This window comes from Rhinatrema bivittatum, chromosome 5 (genome assembly GCF_901001135.1).
Source record: "Rhinatrema bivittatum chromosome 5, aRhiBiv1.1, whole genome shotgun sequence".
Taxonomy (NCBI): domain Eukaryota; kingdom Metazoa; phylum Chordata; class Amphibia; order Gymnophiona; family Rhinatrematidae; genus Rhinatrema; species Rhinatrema bivittatum.
In genome coordinates, this window is record NC_042619.1 from 207,756,344 (window position 1) to 207,774,843 (window position 18,500).

The 18,500-nt window shown below is 46.0% G+C and overlaps 1 protein-coding gene across 1 annotated transcript in view; it reads right to left on the reverse strand.

The window, feature by feature from the left end:
- The window catches only part of DMD (dystrophin), a 3,148,630-nt gene that overhangs the window by 1,808,080 nt on the left and 1,322,050 nt on the right, over nt 1–18,500 (reverse strand). The window contains exon 18 of the mRNA XM_029603105.1: nt 437–560. Coding sequence (XP_029458965.1) covers nt 437–560 — 124 coding nt within the window. The remainder of the gene's footprint in view (nt 1–436; nt 561–18,500) is intronic.

The window sequence follows — 18,500 nt, forward strand, 5'->3', positions numbered from 1 at the left end:
TTGGGACAGATATAGAGGGAAGTCGTTGGAACAAGGTTGAGAAAATGGGTAAATTACATGAGTGGTGGATGAGAGGAGATTGGAGAGAGGTGATGGGGAGCTGCTAAGTATTGGGAATCTATGCGTCATCAATCCAAAGTGGTAGAGAACCAGAGGGGAAGACAATTGGACAGACTGGGTAGGTCAATTGGATCCAATCTGCCCATAAGCTACTAATTATGTTACATTTGACTGTACAAACGTTTCATGCATACTGTTTATATACAGGTAACCATAAATGAAGGGTACTAAATGATCAACAAAAAGAATAACATACATTTAAAGAAAATGCTAACTATCCGGCCTGGACAATTAATAGAAGACTTTAACTTCCAGAGACTGGAAATGTGCCAGAAACTGAGAATAAACTGTAGAGAAGATGAAGATGCTTACGTACATTGACTCTTTCCGTAAGATCTGAGATGTTCCCTTCTTTCCGATATGTACTAAACTCAGGATTCTGCAGGACGGCTTCTGAACGCGTCATCCAGCTATGAAGTTCTGTGGTATCGACGTCAAACCTGAGAGGCAGGAAAACAAGAGAACAATCATGCCCCTTTGTTTGGCATTTTTTTTTTACGACAAAAGATGTCATGACAGATGTTAAAAGCAGAGGAACGTACTAAAAATGAGTGGAGAAAAATGCTTGGAATTTAGAAAGAACCCCCCACCCCCCGAAACAAACAAACAAAACAAACCAACTTGAGCTTTTCATTCCAGCAGTTACCACATAAAACTGTCGGGTGGAAAACTTAGCAGTCTATTCAATACTCTTCAAATATTTTCCATTGCAAAAGGCATTAAAACACCTCCTCTATCTGCCTGCGCACCAGATGCGATTTCAGCTGGAACCATTCGATTCATGTAATCTGCCCGACCCTATGCCTCTTAAACAAATAGCAAGGAGAATGATCAATACGTTCTAAGCAAGTTGGTTATTACTCTTGAAACTAATTATTTAAATGTCTTTTCTTTTCCTATCATCTCTAGTTCTGGCATGCTTTTACCATGACTGCCTGATATTTCCCCACAAATTAAGTATCCTATCCACACTCTTATTTTCTGCTTGCGTTACCCATCCAAGTAAAAGAGATGGGTCTCAGTCTCTTTTCCAATCAACACAGGCCTGTGTTTATAAATCTGGTGGCGTTTCTCTCCCTATCACAGGGTACTAGAGAGAGTTCATACTAGAGATGTGCATTGTTTTGTTTTATCAGTCCGGGCTTCGTTTTCAGGCCCCCCCTCCCCCGCAGAAGATTTCATTTTTCCCGTGGGTTTTTTTTTCGTGTGTCCCAATTTTCATGTTAGTGCGTGCTAACACGAACTATGATTTTTTCTGAAATTTCAGAAAAATTCAGTTCAGATTTCGGCATCCCCGAACCATAACAAAACAGACTATTTCGTTGAAATTGTCAAATTTGTGAAAAACGAATGCACATGTCTAATTCATACTGTTCCCAAATCCATAGGCTATAAATAAAAGCTAGCTAAAATCTTTACATGTAGGGGATGGAAAGGTGCAAGTTTCAATAAAATTAGAAACCTGCAGTAAAAGGTAGAACCATACTACACCTGACCAAACTCCCCACTTAGGTGAAAACATTATTCTGAGCAAGCATTACTGTAGAAGTAAACTTTCCGAAGGGATTCACTTTCACATGCCATACCTGGCTGACAGCCTTATCACTGGGCTCTCTGATGTAATATCTCAAATGCTGAGTAGGATCACACTTCTTGTACATTGGTATTTGAATGATATATTTTCAAAAGTTCAAGGATAATTCCAGAAAGGTATCCTGGAAGTTCAGCATTCTCCGATCTGAGAACAGTACTGAGTGAACATATCAACACAGTGTCAGAGGGAATACTACAGTACTCAGCATGGTGTTAGGGGACACCCTTCCCTCTCAGCCACTATGGAACGAATGTCCCAGCATGGTGTTAGGGGATTCCCTTCCCTCTCAGTCACTATGGAACGAATGTCCCAGCATGGTGTTAGGGGACACCCTTCCCTCTCAGTCACCATGGAACGAATGTCCCAGCATGGTGTTAGGGGACACCATTCCCTCTCAGTCACCATGGAACGAATGTCCCAGCATAGTGCTAGGGGACATCCTTCCCTCTCAGTCACTATGGAACGAATGTCCCAGCATGGTGCTAGGGGACACCCTTCCCTCTCAGTCACCATGGAACGAATGTCCCAGCATGGTGTTAGGGGACACCATTCCCTCTCAGTCACCATGGAACGAATGTCCCAGCATAGTGCTAGGGGACATCCTTCCCTCTCAGTCACTATGGAACGAATGTCCCAGCATGGTGTTAGGGGACACCCTTCCCTCTCAGTCACTATGGACGAATGTCCCAGCATGGTGTTAGGGGACACCCTTCCCTCTCAGCCACTATGGAACGATAGTGTTCGTCTGGTGTAGCAAAAATGAGAGAAGTTGGGTGGCAACTTATAGACTAACCAAATTATTGAAACATGAACTTTTGAGGACAGAGCCCACTTCATCAGATGCAGAAGAGAGAACTTGGGCAGACTTGGAGCATGAAATGGCTAAACATCCAATTTAGCTGGCTAGATGTTTCTGGCTTAATTTAGGTGACTAGATAAGAATGTGCTGAAACCTCTTCTATTAGTAATTTAGCTGTTCAAAATATAATCAGAAAATCAATCCCGAGCACCCCCTCCCACCTCCTCCCATTCTCCTGAACCCTTATCTCAAATTAAACTGCCTCCCCCCACCTAAGCTAGCAAGGCACTTAACTCCCATCCCTGACCCCTAATTAAATTACCCCACCCTAAGCAGCACTGCCTTCCCTTATTCCCCATATCCTGATTTCAAATTCTCAAATTAAAATGCCTGCAAACTGGTACTGTCCTCCCTCCCAACTCCTGATCTCAAAATATGCTGTACCTCCAAGTTAGTGCTGTCCTCTTTCCCCTACCCTGCTCCCACTGAACCCCAATTACAAATTAAACTGTTCCCCACCCGCAAGCCAGTGCTGCCTTCCATCACCGTTCTCCGATCAAAAATTCAACAGCCCCACTCCCCCACAAGTTGGCGACTGCCCTCCCTTCTTATCTCAAATTAAAATCGCCCAACCCCCCAACATATGAAAGAGCCTCTGGCTGTCTCCACCCCCAAGCCCTGTGGGTCACCCTTCCCCCAAACCAAGAAAGCTTTTCCGGCACCTGTCTCACTCCCCCTTCCCCTCTCCTCCATCAGAAGAATTGGCCCCTCCAGAACCCTTGCAGCCACTGAGCCAGCCCCAGTCAGATTTTGCAAACTTTGCCCAAAGTAGATAGAAACTGTTGCACAGTTAGGGAGATGAAAAGTCTTGTGATGTGTGTGTTGGGGGGAGGGGGTGAGTAATGTGGAAATTGCATCTTTGTTCATGCTGAAATGCTGAGTTTATGTGTCGAAGTGCAATCTGCTTTGTGCTTTGGACTGGATCGAGTCTTAAATAAATAAAAGGGTGCACCCGCCATGCAGAGCCACGCACGCTGTCACCCCGATGGCTCAGGCACCAAAGTGCTGGAAACGGGGAACGTATTTCAGTAACCGGTAAATGCGAGCAGAAAGTGAGCTCCCTTGCAGCTGAAATGACGACACTAGAGGGAGCCCAGCGCCCATGCAATACCGAGCAGCCAGCAATGTCAAGGCCTGGACCCGGGGCACAGGAACTTCTTAATGCGTGGACGGCCCAACAAGAGAATGCCGCCGGCTGTCAAATCTATTTCCAAAAGGAAAAACCAGAGCAAAATGTTGGGGCATACTTCGATCCCTCACTGATGTGCTTTCCCGTTTCCACCCTCCCCCTAAGGGACTGGGAGTTGTTTTTTGGTTTGTTTTTTTTACACCAGCCCTAAAAGGTTCCTTCTCCCAAGGCTGGGATGGGTCAGCTTGGCCCTAGATATTGGGGCTGACTGAGCAGGTGCAGGAGGAAGTGTATCGGAGTTGAGCGGTATTTAGTGCAGTTCCCTGGCTAGGCCCCTCTGGCCTGAGGAAGATCGGGTCAGAGGTGCTCGAGTGACCTAGTTTGCTGAGAAGTTTTTCGGGGGGGGGGGGGGGGGTTGGGCTTGATCCATCTTCAGGAGGGAACACCCCCCCCCCCCCCCGAGTGAGAGTCTGGGTGCTATGCCTGCCCTACATTCAGCTTAAGTGGGGTGGCTCCTGCATCTGAGAGCAGAGAAGAGACGTGCTTTATGTGTGGGGACTTTGCCATTCAAGATCCAGAGTTTTGTTTGCCATCGAGAGACTGAGATCTGGTCCTGTGTGCCAGAAGCCCACTTTTTGGTCGCCCAGAAGTGTGGGTCATTTGCAAGGTCCCTGACCTGTAGGGATACTGGCTCAGAGGACAGCAAGGGGGAACAGGCACTGTGGATTTTTGGGGTTTTTTTTGTAGGAAGATTCAGGAATCTCATTTTTGAAATGGACTTTCCAATTTATTTTGAGTTGCAGAAAAAGTCTTAAGTTTGAACCCCCATTCCGTTTGTCCTGCCCTGTTTTTTTTCCAAAGAGAGAGTATCCACCATCTGACTCAACAGTCAATGAGTACTGTCATGCCAATGCTAGAGCGTACGCTGAGCCGAGCGCACGCCGCACAGGTTAACGAGGCCCATCCAAAACGTGCGTCCAAACCAGCACGTACCTAATAGCACTCATCACATGTACATGCATGTAGATGGGGATATTATCAATTACCACCCCCCCCCCCCCCCCCCGTTGCAAAACATCACCGTGTGCCCGATGCGCATGTTTTAACTTGGAAAACATAATGCAGCCCCAGGACTGATGTTAAGTTTTACGTGCTCCAAGCCATCTAAAAAAAAAAAAACCCCACAAAAAAGCCCAAAATACTGCCCACAGAAGTACATGATGTTGCCAGCGGTCAGGTTAGGGAAACGGATGCCCATTCATGGAGCGTCCATTTTCCTAACTGGTGCACACACAGCCACTTCTCCTGGGCACCCGATACCGTGGACGCACTAGGGATGTACAATTTATCCCTAGTGCGTCCTTTTTTAGCACGACCCCTCATTTAAAATAATGCAACGCGCGGCCAGGAGAGGTGGCTGGGCACGCGCCAGGAAAGCGGGCGCTCACTCACGAGCGCCCATTTTACACAAGACGATATTGCATCGGCCTGTGAGAGAGAGAGGGAAAAGACTGAGGGGGCGGTGCCATATAATGTGCTGTAAAACGGAAGCTCGTATTGAGCGCCTGTTTCCTAATGCACGCACAAACACCTCTCCTGGGTGCCGGATGCAGTATCACAGTGAGCTGCCATTCTAAAAAGGAAGTGCCGGGGATCAATTGTGCGTCCCTAGCCCTCTGCCTTAGATGCCCAGGAGAGGGTGGTGTGTGGGTTAGGAAAAAGGACGCTCGATGAGAGTGTCCGTTTTCTCGCCCCCACAAAAGAAAAGCTGGCATGTGAAATCCCCCCGAGTGACAAACAGCAGCCGTGCAGCCTTGCAAAATGTAAAGATTGCAGCCTCTCAAAATAAAAAACATTTTTTACAGCAGGAGGCCAATGCAGTTCACGCAGTACTGGGGTAAATCTGGTCTTGGGGTTTTACCAACCAGGCAGGCAGCCAGTAGGAAGAAGCAGAAAATCGCCAATGCTCTGCTATCGGGCCCTTGACTCGCAGTATGAATTGATTCCAGCTCCGGGGCTGGTGTTAAATTTGCCACATTAAGAAGGATGCGTTAGCCGGGCAGCAATTTTCTGCATCGGGTGGGGGAGGGTAATAGCTAATAACCTCATCTACATGGCATTTACATGTGATGAATGCTATTAGCTATGCCGGAGTTTGGATGCGCTAATCCCCATATTGCATCAGGGCTGGGCCTAGCGCATCCACAAAGTGCATCCAATCGTTCGTTACGCTGTGCGCTAGGCTGAGCGCGGTTTATTGCATCAGCCCCTGAAATTGGGAAAAAAAAAAAAAAAACCCATTCCCCTGCAAGCCTTGTCCCAGGAGGCTAAGCCTCCCCCCCCATCGAGAGAATTCATGCCACAGGGTTGAAAGGACTGGTGCAAGAGAACTGGGACTTAGCCCCTGGACTGAGTGTGTCCTCTGCACCAATTCGGCCCTAACTCCACAGTAGGGAGCTACCAAAACCAAAATAAAGAGACAACTTTTTCCCCCTAAACAATAAAGTTGGAAATTAAAGTAATGATTGATGAGATCTTTTTTTTTTCTTCCAGATTTGTATGCTTCAGGGGTGTGACTGGTTTGGGCTTCTAATAAAACCTGGTATTAAGGACGTTTAGTAAATCAGCACAGGATCCATACAAACTCCATGCAGTAAAGAATGGGATATTCATACCCTATGCTGGCAACCACCAGCAAGGAGAGAGGGAAACAGAGGCAGCCAGGCCCATGGACAAAGCAGAACATTAAAAAAAAAAAAAAAAAAAAAGCAGTCTGAGTGAGACCCCTGGCAAGAGCTGCAGGAGGGGGAGGGACATGGCTCCACCCCACCTACAGGGAGGCCTTCAGAAAGGGCTCCAGGGCAAAGGCGGGCAGATCGGCAGGGGGGCAAGGAGGGAAGCCGGCAGCTGCCAGGGAAGAGAGGAAGAGCTGACTTAAACCAAAAACATACAAATCCAGGGCATCACCAGACTACACAGTCACAGTTTATCTGATTTCAGTTAGGGAGATGGGGGGGACATTCAGGGCTGGGATCTAGAGTGGAGGAAGAACTTGTCAGAGTTAGATTTTAGTTTTCTTTTGCTGATAACTGTTTCTGAATGCCCAGGCACTAAGGAGCAGGAATCAAGTGATTGGAGATTTGGGAACTGCTGGGGGAAGAAGAGCACAAGGAAGTCACAGAAAAGGGTTCAAACGAGATGGCAAGCAATCCCCAGTCCTTTCCCGAGGTATCACACTGACCTATATAAAATATGAACACAGCACAGACAGCTGAAGGGCTGATCTTCAGAGCCCCATTCCGGAGTCACGCTGATACATGTAAAGCATGAATACAGCACGGACAGCTGAAGAGCAAATCTTCATTAGAACCCCATGGAGACAGAATGGTGATACATGAATACAGCACAGATAGCTGGAGCAGAGTCTAGGAACGGGATTTGTAAGGTGGACTCTGTAGCTAGCTATCATACGATGTGTATATTTCCAGCAGGCACTGGGGTATACTCCGGATAGGGCAGGGGAAGGGGATTGTATAGTTTTAAAAGAGATTTAGTCAGTGGGGAGGGTAGGTTGGGTGGGACTGGTGGCTGACATCCTTTTAGTGTGTAATTTTGTAACTGGCACATTGCGCACTTTTAATCTGCAGACTTTCGACCAATTTTCAATAGGGAAAGTCCACACATACTTTCCTTTTGCAAATAATCCCAGAAATGCCACTTGCACATGTTGCTACCTGGTAATGTGTGCACAATAGCTTTTATTCGGGGGGGGGGGGGAAGCATGCATACTGCAAAAGCATGCGTGTAAGTGCAAACCCCTGCACATCCCAGGAAATTGTGTGAAAGCAGGCAAAGCTTTGAGAATTACCCTTCTAGTGCATGCTATTGCACCAGAGTACGCACAACGTATCAAAATAAATAAATAAATAAAAAGCATCCCTTGCCGACTAAACAACGAATGAGCCCACCCTGTGCACTTCTATAATGCACTGGCGCAGATTGCTCCTAACTGGCTCAATCACTCCGAAGGTTCCCCCTCCTTATTGCACAGCCAGTGCAAGAGTAGGTGAACTAAATTATCTTAAGAGAAATAAAAAAAAAAAAAAAAAAAGCTGACCACGGGAGAAGGCCAAGAGAAACCACCCCAGCAGCAGGAAAGAGGGAAGACGCCAGCAGGTTGGGTTCTATGAAGGCCCTAAAAGCCCAGGACCCTCATTCTACAGTCACTCACTCTTCCAGGCACGGTCAGCGCAGTTGGTCTCACGTCCCCAGGGGGGCTGAAAGGTTTTGTGCTTTCTTGTACGGCGGGGGAATGGATAGGAACCAGAACGAGGGTAACTTGCTACCGGCCTGAGAAATTATTTTTGCAGCAGAAATAGAAAGATGCTTCCTCCCGGGGCAGCAGAGCCAGCCTGCCGGCGGCACGTGCACACCTGAGCCGCCCTGATCTCAAGGGCCAGCTTCAGGCAGCGCTGCTTGGGCCCTGCTGCAAGTCCAGATGTGAATCCCTCTCGCACGCTTGCCTGCAGTTCACCAGGCCGGAGCGGGGGGGGGGGGGGGGGGGGGGTGGGGGGCGGGCCACACCATGCGCCTCTTTCATTTCCTTTCTGAAGGAGCTTTGTCACTTCTCTTATGCCTTCTGCATATTTTCCCTTTCAGCTGTTAAGGTTTTGAAAATCTCTAGTGTGTGTGTAGAGGGGGTGAGGGGAGGGGGGTATGCAAGAAAATTATGCACTGGAACAAGTCTCTGAGGAGCAGAGCCAAATAACCCCCTGAGCTAATGCAAATATCTCTTTTTGTTCCACCATAAAAAATAAATGGAGCAGAGCAGCTATCTCCAGATAATATTCAGTCATTTTATGTGGTTCAGGAATTTCACAGAATAGAGACTTAAGTGAATTCTTTTCCAGCTTCCATTGTAAGTTCAGTTTCCCCCTGTTGGTTGGAGAGCCTGGCATACAGGAGCAGGTTACGAAGGGATCCTGGACCAGCAAATAATTAATTAGCTTCACATCTGTCACAACAGTGTCCTGGTGACATCAGGGAGCATTAACAGCGCAGCACGAGAGAAAACAGCCTTCTAATTACAAGAATGCTGGATTCTCTGGGCACTGTCCAGAGTTGCAGAAATATGCAGAATGATATTTTTAAGTAATTGGTTTCTTAAACTTTTAACTAACTTTCCTTCGAGTTCCTTTGTATCCCTGGGAGCAAGTATCAAGTGAGCTCCTGATGGTTCAGGCTCTGAGCGCTACGCCTGGCTCAGACTGTTGGCTGGTTTTGTGAGCCAACTCCCATCCTGGCTCAGATCGAAAGGTAATTGTCTTTACAGACTCAGAGGGGACAATGCTGGAAATGTTTTACCAGCGTCAGCATATGATTACCCATGTAAAAAGACCACACACACACACACATCTAGGTAAAAGTGTGCATATTGTTAAACTATGCCCACATGAGAAAGGGGCGGAGGTAGATTGGGAGTGTAAAAATATGTATGGGGATTTCATCTGCACATTTCCGACATGTAATTTGCGCCAGCTCCCTTACAGTCCAAAGGTCTGTGGGTAGAAAGGTACCCAGGGGCAGTGTGCGCTAGATGGCTCATCACAGGGATACTCTGCAGGGACTTTCCCTTTGGAAATGAACTTGCAGGAGTCAGCTCGGGGCTGTTTTGTAACTGCAGGCCTGCAAGCAGCTCCCATATGAGGAAAGGCTAAAAAGGTTGGGGCTGTTCAGCCTGGAGAGGAGACAGCTGAGGGGGAGATATGATAGGGTCTATAAAATCAGGAGAGGACTAGAATGGGTATTTACTCTTTCAGATAATACAAGGAATAGGAAGCATTCCATGAAGTTAGCAAGTAGCACATTTAAAACAAATTGGAGAAAATTCTTTTTTACTCAACACACAATTAAGCTCTGGAATTTGTTGCCAGAGGATGTGGTTAAGGCAGTTAGCTTAACTGGGATTAAAAATGGTTTGGACACGTTCTTGGAGGAGAAGTCCAATAACTACTATTAATCAAGTAGGTTTATGAATAGCCGCCACTGGTTATTACCGGCATTAGAAGCATGGGATCTATTTAATGTTTGGGTACTTGCCAGGCACTTGTGACCTGGACTGGCCACTGTTGGAAACAGGATGCTGGGCTTGATGGACTCTTGGTCTGACCCAGTACGGCAGCTTCTTAAGCTGCCTGTGGACTTCCAAAATTGCCCCTTCATGTTTTTTTTTTTTTTTTAAATTTATCTGAGCTGATTCTGATTTTTTCACCACTATTTGGATCATTATGAACCTGCTTGGCATACTTTGGAAGAAAGGCACAATAGGGTTTTGAAAGCACACATGCATTAATGTCTTTTCATTATTCTTACATTGTGCCAAAATAAAGTTAACAGAGGCTGCAAAGAAATCATCAGAAAATACCACGTGCTGGTGCTGAAAAAGCCAGCACAGGTGTCGGAAAACCACAGGGCACAGCTCTAGTGAAAACTTTCCCTCAGAGATGCATTTCCAAATGCTTTTGTGATGGAAGTGCAGAACAAGGCAGAAATACGCTGAGAGGCGTCTCTGCCTCTCAAACCAGCTTCTACAGCGGCCAGCTGGAAACCAGAGAGTTCTGCTAGATTCCTAAGCTCAAACGCTTAGGTCCACATTTATACCCTAGATTCAAGGTGATTTACAAAAAGGAGAAAGCAGCATAGCCACAGAGAAAGAAAAGGTCAAACAGCTCGCACGGCAGGAAAGTCTTTGAGTAATTTGCTCATGCAATCTTCACTGAGTATCCTCAAAGCGAACTTCCACGAGCAGGTTCACCAGGAAAAGCCGCAGTCCACTTCAACTCCGGCCCTAGAATGCCTCTTCCTCAGTGCATGTGAAATTCCATACAAAACTGGGTTTCGTGTGAACGTTTGCACGAACTGAGCCCCAAGTGAATTTTAAAACAGCTGTTTCCGCGGGTTTTGTATCCATGAATGGCTGTGAAAATGATCCCCAAAGAGAGCAAATCTTCAAAGAGGGGAAAGCTTGCAGAGGGCTTTTTACCCACAGACTTTCCACAAATGTTCAAAGTGAACATGCAGGCACGCGTTTCCACAGTCCCTGGCATGTCAGAACTTCTCTGTGTGGATTTAGGAACACACTTTTTAAAATGGAAAGTGCGTGTGGAAGGCCTTCGACGCCGTTCCGCACAGAAGATTTATAGATTACGCACTCTTGGTATGGATCCTAGAGTGACTGACTGAGTTAGAAACTGGCTGAGTGGGAGGTGACAAAGGGTAATGGTAAATGGAGTTTTCTCGGAGGAGGGGGTTGTTGCTAGCGGTGAACCTCAGGGGTCGATTCTTGGACAGATTCTTTTCAATATTTTCGTGAGCGACATTTAGGCAGGATTGTTGGGAAAGGTTTGTCTTTTTGCCGATGATCCCAAAATCTGTAACAGGGTGGACAGATGGGAAGGAGTGGAAAACATGAGGGATCTAGCAAAGCTTGAGGAATGGTCTAAGGTCTGGCAGCTAAGATTTAATGCTAAAAAAATGCAGAGTAAAGCATTTAGGATGCAAAAACGGAACAGTATTGGAGGTGAAATTCTTCTAAGCACAAAGGAAGAGTGGGATCTGGGGGTAATTGTATCTGATGATCTTAAGGTGGCCAAACAGGTGGATAAAGCGATGGTAAAAGCCAGAAAAATGCTTGGCTGCATAGGGAGAGGAATGGTCAGCAGAAAAAGGGAGATGATATTGCCCCCGAATAAGTCCCTGATGAGACCTCACTTGGGAATACTGTGTACAATTCTGGAGACCGCACCTTCAAAAGGACATAAACAGGATGGAGTCAGTCCGGTGGTGGCTACTAAAAGGGTCAGTGGTCTTTGTTCTAAAGCATATGGGGATAGACTTAAAAATCTAAACATGTATACCCTAGAAGAAAGATGAGATAGGGAAGATATGACAGAGACATTCATATATCTCAAAGGTTTCCATGCATAGGAGGTGAGCCTCTTACAATAAAAAGGAGACTCCAGAACGAGGGGTCATGAAATGAGGTTGAAAGGAGGTGGATTCAGGACTAATTTTAGGAAATACGTCTTTACAGAGAGGGTGGTAGATGCATGGAACAGGCTCCCAGTGGGGATGGTGGAGACAAAAACAGCATCTGAATTCAAGAAAGCATGGAATAAATACAGAGGATCTCTAAATCCAAACTCCTCTCGAACTCCCCGCTTGAGTACACCTCTTTATTGCATGCCACACATATGTGTGAAATCGAGTTATGCACTTGGCTTTTGCAAGCAACTACCAGCATATTTTCTAACGAGCATATAAACATTTTTGAAAATGGGGCCCAATAAAATCATAAAACCAAAAGGAAATATATTTCATCCTCCCCACCCTCACATTTCATATACATGATATATCACATCCTCCTCACTCCTCCACATATCATATACAACATATAATACTTCTTCCCCACCCCCAATTATCATTTACAGCATATAACACATCTTCGCCACACTCACATATCATATATACCATATAACACATACTCCCCACCCCACATATCATATACACCATATAACACATACTCCCCACCCCACATATCATTTACACCATATAACACATTCTCCCAACCCCCACATATCATATAAATCATATAACACCTTCTCCCCACCCCATGTTATATACACCACATAACACATACTCTTCATCCTCACATATCATATATGCCATATATCACATCCTCCCCACCCCACATATCATAAACACCATATAATACATACTCCTCACCCCAAAGATATCATACACCATATAACATACTCTCCCTCACGTATCATATTCACTATATAACACACAATCCTCACCCCACCTATCATCTACACCATATAACACATACTCCCCCATCATATAAGCCATGTAACACATACTCCTCACCCCCACATATCATGTATACCATATAACATGTACTCCCCACCCCACAACATATACATCATATGACACATACTCACCACACAAAAAAGTATATACACCTTGTAACATACTCCTCACCCCATGTAATATATGCCATATAACACATACTCTTCCCCACATCATATAAACCATAGAACACATACTCCCCACCCCATGTCATATACACCATATAACACCTACTCCCCACATATCATATAAACCATATAACATGTACTCCACTCCACATCATATACATATGACACATAATCCTCACCACATATATATTATATACACCTTATAACACATACTCCCCACCCTCACGTCATATACCATGTAACACGTACTCTTCCCCACATCATATAAACCATATAACACATACTCCTCACCCCCGTATATCATGTATACCATATAACACATACTCCCCACCCCCTATGTCATATACACCATATAACACCTACTCCCCACTCCCCACATATCATATAAACCATGTAATACATCCTCCCCACCCCATGTCATATACACAATATAATACATAATTATATAAACTACAGAGTTCCCTCCCTGTGTCCCATTTCAAATTCTTCTTTTCTACTTATATTCCTAATCTTTTGTCTAGTTACACAGTTTATGCCGTTTAGGAGTCACCTATGGCATTGAAGTTCAAAACATTTAATCAATATTCACTTTTTCAGGATGCTCTAAATGTAGGTGTGTTCTTCTGAAGTGCTTCTAGAAACAGGAGCTGTCTCTCTAAGTTGGCACAGCAGTCCCTGTGAATGCATACTCATAAGAAGGTATTCCCTCTGCTCCATGCCTCCTTTAGTGTAATCTGTCAATGGCTATACTGGTGGGGCAGGGCCTTCTTGTCCTGGGATGTGCACTGAAGCAAAGAGCCCTGGTTGAATGCACTATAGAAATCACAAAATAATCAGTTGCAAAGAGAAGATAAACCCACTGCTGAAGAGATCCTGCTCACGTACTTTGCCACAAGGGCTGAGATCTTAAAATGTCACATCCACATGTCATTTGCTTCCTCCTACAGCTGTCCACCTTTCCCTTCACTGTAGCAATGCACCATGAGTCAGGCTGCATCGTGTCAACCGATGTGCAGTCATTCCCCAGGAAGAGATGCTGAGCCAGAGAATTATGTGGACCCTGACCAGCCAGCTGAGAGAGCAGGAAAATGTATTTCATTTGTAGATGGGGGCAAAGGTTAGCTTGGCAGTATGCTCGGTTGAGAAAAGTGCTACAGGGTATTAAAGCAGCTTCAGCCTGGTGCTTCAGAATGTCAGCTCCCTTCTTCCTTCGCTAGCTCCCTTCGTGCATTTTCCACATCTCATTTCTTTTTGCTTATTTTCTTTTACTTGATGTATTTATATAGATAGATAGATATAGATATATTTTTTTGGAATCATAATTGTCTACCATTTCTTATGGCTACAGACCATAAATTAGAAGTAGCTCTTTAATCTGTTTCAAAGTATTCTAGGTGCTGGACACTGTGCTACGGACTTTCAACCCTCTCATTGAATACCCCTAGACAGTCCGGTTTTTAGGATGTCCACATCATGAATATGCATGATAGATTTGCCTGCACTGTCTCCACTGTATGAGGCTCTCTCTCATGCATATTTATTGAGGATTTTCTGAAACTGACTGGCTACAGGCTACTGAAAGACAGGTGGAAAACACCCTGCACTATGAAAAACTTTAAAAGGCGGCATAGAAACCCAGGACTCACAGACTTGCAATGGAGTTAGTTTTGCTGCGAGTCTTGCATGTACCTCATCGCATGCTGGGACTTGTAGTTCTGATTTTACTATATTGCATTCTCTAAGAAAAGTAAAACTACAAGCCCCTGCATGCAATGGGGCAAACCCAAAATTAGATCAACCCTGTCAGGTGAATCTGGAACCAGTAGGCAACCTGGGCTGGAGTTTGGTTGTCATGCTACATGAGGCAGGACAAAAATGGACAGATTCAGTCAGGGTAATCTTCTTCACCCCTTTCCCGATGCATCTGGGGACATCTCCTACTGTAAAACAGGAACGCTAATCTCAGAATATGGTGGGATGGATGTAAAGAAATCCATGAGTGGGCCAGCCTATGAAGGGTGCCCCAGTGAGACTGGCACAGGGTTTCAGAGCCTCTCTGTTCTACAGCAATAATCAGATAAAAGACGTTGATATAAACTGAAAGCCACTGCCATCTAAAAGTCATCCTGCCACCTGCATGAAATGAACTGATGGTCTCAGTCCAGGTCTAAGTACATGTTTTCCAATCTCATGGAATAACCTGAGCCCCGTTTGGCAGTAACTGGCATCTCTGTTGGTAGTTTCAGCAGAAAAGTCAAAAGACTGCAGATACATCCTTTTACTTCTTCCAAGATTCTCTTTTGCTCTCTGTAAAATTGCAGCTACCTTAGCCCAACAGCCTCCTGGTCGCCCTCTCTCTGTGACTGTTTCCTGCAATCCACTTTTTGGAGGTGTGCGGGTTCAGATGCCAACTGCAAGTTGCACAGACAGAATTTAAATTGTTTTCAGTCTTTTTCATTTATTTTTCAGCCATTCAGTGATGCTCTTGCTCCTGAAATGTTGCAAACTGTTGAAGTGGCTTCCATGGTGAGTGATGAGAATTGCCCGACTGCCTCCACTTCCAGCAACCTCAAGCAGGAGGGAAGAGAATTCAGTGAGGGCCACTAGGGGGTGAACGTCTGTATCTGTGAGAATTTGGCACCTGTGGGGAGCACGGAGGGAGTTAGCGCATTCTCTGTAGTGGCTCCTCTTCCTACGTGCTCTGAATATCTTTTTTTCAGGAAGTTAGGAATAATTGTTGGGTATTTTTGTGGAATATTTCCTCCTGTTTGGCTATTTATAGTATTTTCCCTCCAATGGTCACAATAATTTTGGTGAAAGAAATACAATAGCCTCATTCGTTTTGAGATGTGAGCATGCAGTTTCAGCAGCCTTGCTACTTCCAAGTCCTGCCTGGAAGATATCAGGATGACTTTCAGTGGCCTGTTTTATTTTGCCCCTGCCTCTTTACACGTGCGCTGGGATTTCCGGTCCTATTTTCTGCTGACAAAAACAAAAACGAAAGCATCAGCATGCGTGCGGACAGGAGGAAAGAAAGCCCGAGTGCCTGAAAAATCAGAAGTGACGCAGGGTTGTCCCCTGAAGGATAGGAGCAAGCGGCTGTAACTGCATTTCCTACAGCAGGGTCAGTTTCTTTGGCATTGACAGGTTTATTTTTTGTCTTTTTTAAAACAAGCTTTGTTTCCCATGCCAGGGCCGAGGAATGAAATCAGAGCAGCGCTCCCGCTCAACGCTGGCCACAAAGCTGCTGGGATTGTTGCAAAGAGGAGAGAGGATGAGTGGCCCGGGGGGTGGGGGGTCCTCATTCTTGACTGCACCACACGCTAACGCCAGCACATTTACAGATCATGTTGGCGGAAAGGCCCGGGGTCAGATATTCTTCAAATTGTTTTCCAAATGGTGAAGCTACACTGATACAGCTCAAAAGAGATGGTGTGTTAAGCTCTACAAACAGTCAAAATGAATTAACAGCAGGCTTTGTTTTACTGTTGACCTGGCAACCTGTCTGTGCGTTAACCTGCTGCTGTCAGTGGCTAATAGGATAATTGTTCTGTTTTGCTCCAGTCCTGGTTGCTCGTAATGTTCCTGTCCATGGCGTGCTGGCTGTAACAAGGCCAGCAGCTGAAGGCACAATGTGGAAGGAATTTTTATATCTCAGCGGGTGGTGAAGCACGGTCAGACCTCCCGAGTGGGTGAGGTAACTGGCTAATTTGAACTGGCTACCCCCTCCTAAGGCAAATATTCAGTTGAACCTAACTAGCTAGACTTTCATCTGATCACTTCCCTAAATCTAACCTTTCAAAATGTAAGGGCTTGATTTAGTGTGGGTGGGACTCCTGGCCAGAAACCTGGGCAGCTATTGCTGAATATCAGGCACTTAAGCCAGCTTAAGATCTCACCCCCCCCCCAAAAAAAAAAAAATATATATATACTGCTTGCCTTTCTCTCTCTCTCCACTCTTTAAAATAAGTCCCCCCCATGCAATTCCCACTCCTTGCCTCCCTCCTGGCACTAATCAGCTAAGTTATCTTAAAAAAAAAACAAAAAAAAAAACCTACCTCCCTTTTTACTCACTCCCCACTCTTCAAACATAAAAAAAAATGCCCTCCTCCATGCAACTCCCACTCCTTGCCTCCCCCTCCCGGCACTTTAACATTTTTAAAATTGCCCCCCCAAAGCAAGCCTTTCCCATGCCCTCTCACTCCTGAAAACAATGGTAGAGGACAAACCCTGAACCCCTACCTCCTCGCCCCCTACCAAAATAACAAGCAGGTTGGGCTTCCAATCTTCCCCCCCCCCCTCCTCCACCCCAAGCTCCCAAGTGTCCTGGAAGCCCAGCGGGAAGAGACGAGAGTCTTCTCCTAGTCCACTGACCATCGGGCTTCAGGGACAGCTCTGGGGGCTCGGGACTGCAGATGTTTTATTTTTAGATAGGGGTTGAGGAGGTGGAGTGGCCACTACAAATATTTTTTTTTTTTTGGCAGGCGGAAGGGACAGGAAAATTGTTAAAAGTGCCAGTAGGGAAAGGCAAGGGGCGGGGGTGGGGGGGGGGAACCTGTCATGGGGCACATTTTCAAATTTTCAAAATGCTGGAAAGGAGTGGGAAATAGAGCACCCTTTTCTCTTTATGGATTTCTGTTCGGTAGGAGGGAGGGGACGTCAAGGCGTTTGTCTTGGTTGTCTGGATAACTTTAGGGTAGCTCATGCGGCTGAATATCACCACTCAACGGGCACAGTTCACGATGGCCTGGGAATGCCCCCAGCTCCGCCTCTTTCATTCTGTGCATGGGCAACAGTTTTCCAGGATAAAACGTGGCCGTTTAGCGCAAGTGGAATTCCAGACCCTGGGGTTTGTCCGACTAAGCTCCACACCGGAGGAAGGCACCAAGGTGGTGGCATCAATTCGGTGCCGTTTTTAAAGTGCCGGGAGCAAATGGTCATTGCCCCTGCCTTTTTGTCACCAGAATTCGGGAAAGGGGCAAGTGGGGGCTGGGGGGGCAACTCTCTGGTTCCAGCACTTTTCAGCAAAGGGGAAGGGCCTGGCTCAGGGCTAGGCCTCGGTGCCAGAAAGGCCCACCAAGCCTGCTGGGGGGTCCTGTGTTTTTATCGACTTGGCTTATTTTTTTTTTTTACGTTGTTTACGTTGTTTAATGTTATTTTGTTTTCTTTTGCCAAAAAAAACCCATTGAGACTAATATTTAGTAGGCTGTTTAGTGGACAAGTTCTGCGGCTAGTTAGCCAGATTACTTGTCCTATACATTCAGTGGGATAAACCACCCGCTGAATATACTTGGTTATTCGGCTGGAGCTGCCAGGAGCAGCAGGGATCAATTTGGGGGAGGGGGAGGCGGGAGTCCCGGGGGGGGGGGGGATTCCTGGGTGAGCCAGTTTATTGTTTGATGGAGGGGGTTAAGTCTGGGGGGTTCCCATTTTTGTATGAAACCAGGCAAAGACTGCAGTGGTGGGGAAATCATTGCTGTTTTGGGATGAGGAGTGCTGGGCCCATTATGGCCATTTTTGTATAAGGCGCATGAGGGGGCAAAGACTTATAATCGGCCAGTGGGCCCTTGTTTTTGTTTTGTTTTTTTTCTTGGGGGACAGTGACAGCGACAGCACTACTCAGAAGCAGATCTAAGTTTATCCGATTCATCTAGCTAGGCTAGGTTAGCCAGATATCTAAGCCCCTTCCTGGAATGCCCCTGAAATGCCCCTTTATTATATGGCTAAAGTACAGTCAGACAGGTAGTTATCCCGCTATAA